This window comes from Aphanomyces astaci (genome assembly GCF_000520075.1).
Source record: "Aphanomyces astaci strain APO3 unplaced genomic scaffold supercont1.8, whole genome shotgun sequence".
Taxonomy (NCBI): domain Eukaryota; phylum Oomycota; class Saprolegniomycetes; order Saprolegniales; family Verrucalvaceae; genus Aphanomyces; species Aphanomyces astaci.
In genome coordinates this window covers 299,758-305,189 of record NW_009798271.1, presented here as the reverse complement: position 1 = coordinate 305,189, position 5,432 = coordinate 299,758, and the positions used below count along the sequence as shown (strand labels likewise).

The 5,432-nt window shown below is 51.9% G+C and overlaps 2 protein-coding genes across 2 annotated transcripts; both read right to left on the bottom strand.

Moving 5' to 3' along the window:
• Window positions 1–141: 141 nt before the first annotated feature.
• H257_04591 (hypothetical protein) lies at window positions 142–2,609 on the bottom strand (the record flags this gene model as incomplete). Its single annotated transcript, XM_009829179.1, has 5 exons — window positions 142–1,600; window positions 1,659–1,729; window positions 1,790–2,253; window positions 2,346–2,482; window positions 2,521–2,609. 5 exons carry the CDS (start codon window positions 2,607–2,609, stop codon window positions 142–144), a joined length of 2,220 nt encoding a protein of 739 aa, XP_009827481.1.
• A 1,394-nt stretch (window positions 2,610–4,003) lies between these two features.
• H257_04590 (hypothetical protein) lies at window positions 4,004–4,517 on the bottom strand. The gene has a single exon (XM_009829178.1). The coding sequence runs from the start codon at window positions 4,408–4,410 to the stop codon at window positions 4,036–4,038; it is 375 nt and encodes a 124-aa protein (XP_009827480.1). The 5' UTR covers window positions 4,411–4,517; the 3' UTR covers window positions 4,004–4,035.
• Between the last annotated feature and the right edge of the window lie 915 nt (window positions 4,518–5,432).

The following is a 5,432-nucleotide window of genomic DNA, read 5'->3' as shown; positions in this document are numbered from 1 at the left end:
CGCCGCATCCCACACTTCACCGGCGTCGAGCCGGGTTTTATCCGAACCTTCAATGGTTCGACCTTGACTGGCGGATCGTCGCCCAAGTCTCCACGGAACACATCAATGTGTTTGGCCAATAAGTCGTGTAGCCACGACGCTTCAGAGGGCGCAAGCCCTCGCGTCTCCGCCTCGGCTGTCTTGGCCGCCAGAATGGCTTGAACGGCAACGCTCCACTTCGTCCTCAACGGAGGTTTTGGGATAAACCTCCGGAGTATCACACTCCATCCCGTCGTTGGAGTCAAGCTCCGGCGGATTCAGCATCTCCGCCATCAGGCGCTTGACATTCGCCATTCCGGACAATTCATTCGTCGGCACGGACGAAACGTCCAATTCTTCCTTCTTCTTCTTTGCTCCAACAAGGAGGTCTTCAACGCTGAAGCCCAGTAAATCCATGACTGGGCGACTCACGATGAGTTCGGTTGCAGTCGACGCGTCGTCGACCCAGGCCTTCAGCCTGCGCAACACAAGTGGTCCATACGTTGTGTCCAGCGTCACGCAGTTAAACTTGACGCTGCGTGTCATCACAACTGGCTTGGCGTCACTGCCATACGGGTACGCCAAATGCGGCACGCTATGGGAGACAGTCCCAACTTTGACACCGGCCGCGTCCAACGCATTCATGACGCCGCGCGTGACAACGGTCACGTCCGAACCAGAGTCCAATAGCACATCGACCACGCGGACGATATACTCCAAGAGCACCCCGCGCTCTGTCTTCTGGCGCTGCGGCTGGTTGACCAGCACCTTGATGCCATCCTTCCAGCGCTTGACTTGCGCTGCCAACGACGTTTCGGCTTCGCCAGGCGCGGTCTTCGGGCATCGCGCCACACGATGAGTCATGTCACCGCACTTCAAGCAGCCCTTCCTGGCAGAGGGCTCGGCATTCTTGGGCACGATCGTTTCGGCCTTTCCGCCGACTCTGCCATTGTTCTTGGCGGCGTCTTCCCGGCCGCTGTCGCGTCTTGGCACATGAGGCTTGCCGCCTCGTGGAGCTTCTACCGGCTTCGCTGCCGGGGAAAGTTTGGACTCGTCGTCGAGTCCCACATACAGCTGGTGGCCAGCTGCAAATGTCCGCAGCCAGTTCACGTAACGAAAGACGTCGCTCTTCAACGCCTTGTTCCGCTGCAACTGCAGCTGCTTTTGAACCGCCGTCTTCAGCGACTCCGGCTTGATTGATTTCATCATGACTTCGACGACCATCTTGCCTTCTTGATGGAGTACCCACTCCTGATGGTCTTGTTCCAACGAGCGCATCAGCTCGTCAAGCATACGACCGACGAGGGACTCCGCGTCCAAGATCTTCGTATCGAAGCGAATCGCTCGTTGCAGATGTTGCTTCAAAACATCCAGGTCTTGAGGGGCTTCCACAAATGCTGACTTGAACCACGCGACCAACTCATCGTTCGTGATGGAATGGTGGTCGCGGTTGAACCACGCGATCCATTGCACTACAGAGCGTTGATCTGCCCCAGATACTTCTTGCGCATAAAAGCGCGTATTTAGGCCTTGGTCGAGCCCGAAAATGTCGGCGGCTGTGGGAGCGCCGGCGCGTTCCAAACTTGCGCCGCCGAAAGGCCGTAATCGTCATCGCTGCCCATGTCCGTATCGTCACGGACGTCCGACGGGTCGTTGTCAGCTGGCAACGGCACTGAATCGCCATCTGCTTCAGTTGTTGGTGGAGCGGCAGCTGAGACAAACGTTACGACAGCTGGTGTTCCTCGGGATGTGGCAGGGGTGTAAAACCCACCATGTGGCGGGGGACACTCGTCGACAGCAGGCGGCTGTCATCGTCGGGGAGATCTGAACGGGTTCTCAACGGTGCGCCGAGCGGCGCGTCCTCGGGGCTCCTCGATCCGGTCACGCGACCGTGATCGCTCTTCGGCATTCGTTGGCGTTTCCTCGTCGGAGGAATGTTGTCGTACCATCTCCAGTGAATAGCTCCAGGCGCGGCGGACGCGAAGTGTAGCCACCGCGCCAGCGCAAACAAGTATGTGATCGAGTACCTGCGTTGGAGCGTGGTCATCGGGTCCGACTCGGTTGGCCCGGGCTCGGACACGCACAATATGCCGATGGAGGACACGACAATGTCGAAAGCGTGCACGACCACGGGGAAGAACACAAACAACATGGGGTACTCGATCGCGCCTTCCTTGGCGAGGGAAATGGTGCCGATGATATTGGCCGCGACGCTCTCAAACAAACACGTCGGCGCTGCTCCCGACGCAGTCGGCCACCATGTCCTCAACCAAGTGCCAATAACCGACGGGTTGTGCGGGTCGTCTTAGGGGATGCCCTACTCGAACTTGCCGACGATATCGGCGACGACATCGGCGGTCTTGGTGTAGATGCCCCGCCCAATTGCATGAACAGCGCTACGACTGACGAGCCAAACCCGTCCATGAGCAAGGGGATTTCCGTGGCACTCATGACGGGCGTGCTGCTGCATGCCGCAGCAGCATGTGTAGAATGCTCACGAACAACGTGATGTCGAGGACAGCGGAAAACGCACCGCCGCGGAAGCAGATATGTAGCGCCTCGCTGTACGAATGACGCCCGGCGCTGGGCATAAGTCTCTCATTTATCCGAACATTATCCGTATAAAGCCTGGTGAAAAGTCCCAACCGGTAAAGATGCTCTAATTAGCGCGGAGGCGCACAGCGTCGATGCAAGACAATACGCATATAGAGAGGTTATGTATGTATACGCGTACGTGTTTATGATTCCACTTATGGGCCTGGGCTCTCCCGTTCACGTGGCATCACGACTTTGATTGATGCTGTTCATATCGGGCAATACGTAGAAACAAACTTGCGACAATCGTCCTGCGAACCGCTACACTACATTGACGGTTACTGTTAACGCCTTGGTGAAGAAGTGATCGCGGTGGCCTAAGTAAGCGATAAGTAGATGTTCATCTGTGTTGGAATCCCTGCGGGTGGGGAAAATGCGTCTTATTGGTGGAACCAGCATAAGACTCTTTTATCCGAACATTATCCGTAAAAAGCCATGTTACATATACACGCGTCGATGCGTATGCGGCCTATGGCGTCTGCGCTTACTCGATGCACCATCGTCGCCTTGGTGAATCGACAGCCATCGAATCAATGAAGCGCATTACAAGGGCTATCGTCTCAGAGTTACTACCCTTGATTCGATCCTCAGACACTGCTACCCATGTCTTGGAGAGTAACTCGGTCTCCATGGCGTTCATCGATAACGACATCGTCCAGCAATCGAAAAGTATTTCGTGTAGACTAGTTTGTATACCATACAAATTTCTTGTTATTAGATTAATTCGGCGCAAAACCTCGACTCGGAGTTTTTAGTGAAAACTCTGTGTGGAATGGTCAAGATTCAAGGCCCGGGGTTCTGAAACTCAGTTTCAGTGTCGAACTCAGTGTTGGGGTGGGGGTAAATTCAGGGTCAAAATATCATCGACACTGAGTAATATTCAGTTTCAGGGTCAAATTCCGTGTACGGTGGAGATGCTCTAAGACCCAACCGGTGGAGATGCTCTTGGACTTTGATATGTGTATGTACTTTGTATCCTTCTTAACGATTATGTGATGATTTAACAATGTTTGAAACATTCCTACAAAATTTCATCGTTGGTGGCTGACCAGTAAACTGTAAACTCGAAACCTAATTATCGCGTTAACAGTAAATCCAGTATTTCCCTCATATCCATGATTATGGAGGAACACCTTCGGTGTTGCTTCGAGGGAATAGCTCTTCGCTCATCAAAATCTGAATCGTCCAGATGCCCCACGAACGGGAAGGCCTGATGAGTGTCGGCAGAAGGAAGGGGCCGCATTGTGTGCTTGTCCATGTGTGTCGACTGAATACTGCAAACGATCAGCACTGAAGTGCTACATCGAATGCAATCTGTTCAGGTCATGGGGCGAGTAGCTTCGTTGGGGTCAACAGCAGTGGACTATTCCGCATAACCGCATAAACAAGTAGGGGATTCGTAAGTAGTTACTATGACAGCGGTTAAACTTCTTCATGAATGATGTGGTCGAATGTCTGCGGGAGTTCGATGCGGGTGGGCTGCACCCAAATCACAACGTCGTCGTCGCCCGTGTCGATGTCATCTACGTCGTGCGGATTTATACACAGCTCCTTGACGCCAAAGGTACGCGGTGGCTTGTTGCTTTGTTCGGTTGTGGCCGCAGGAGGAGTGATCGGACAGTCGCGCTGCTTCTTTTCGAGCTTGCGCTGGCTCGAGTTGGCTTTGAGCCGATGGTAGTCGCAGAGGCTGTGCAGCTGGCCGTTATTCTTGATCGCGCGGACGTTTAAGCACACTTTGTTGCGATAGAGGCACTTGTTGTTGATGAAGTGTTTCGTGTATGAAGTAGTTGACGGCATCACGGCTATGTGATATGAGGGCACTGTGCAAATGCGCAAATGGCCCACACTTGGAGAACTGTAAGAGAACACCAGAAAGTTATACAGATGTGTAAATAACCCCTGATATGTCAGGAACAAGGGTCTACCTACACACAGTATTGTTCTGGAAGGAACCGGTATTTTTATTCACACGTTAACCTTGGTGTTTGTATGCTGTCCATATTCGCCGCGTAATCCTTTGACGAGTATGCCATTCGTGTGATTAGTCAACAAACCAGCTGGCTAATCTTTGACATCGAATTGACCAGTCGAAATATTGTGAGTTCGGTCCAAATCTGCCAATTAATTTTTACTAGTAGGCAAGTAAGTTGACTGTACGTACTGTACACCCCCCCGCTGCTTAGAGAATACTATGAGATGGCAATAATCTACCATGAGGGACGACTTACTAGTTCGACTCGAGATGCCGACTACGTACTTGTCGAGGCACACATGCGAAGGCGGTCTCTGAGGGACGTGTGCTCTTGCGGTCGATCTGTCGAATGTGATCTCAAAAACCTCCCTGACAGTTAATAAAATATTGGGTTTTGCAGGAAGATCGATTTGCGGGGCGGTTTGTCCATTTGGATTCAACGAACCATTCTCGGAAATTTCGAACTGACTGTGAACGCACAATATGTATACACTATTAATAGTGCGTACTAAACATTGTACGAAGATTTACTTACCTTACCGGTAAGGGCGTGTTCAATGACGTCAAATATTCGCATATTTCGGCCAAATGTGGATATTTTAGTGGATATATCCGGATATTTCGAAATTCCATTGACTGTGAACACGTTTTTCTCAATATCCCAGATATTCCGATGCCGAATATCCACCATTATACAGTTTTTACACGACCGGCATCCGGCTTCGTGCACGACGAGCGTCGGGCGCTCCATCGAGAAATTAAGAACCCCTAAATACAAATATCAAGATATTTAAATTTGATGTGATATAAATCGAATTTGCACGACGCACGTCAAGCTGTAAGCTAA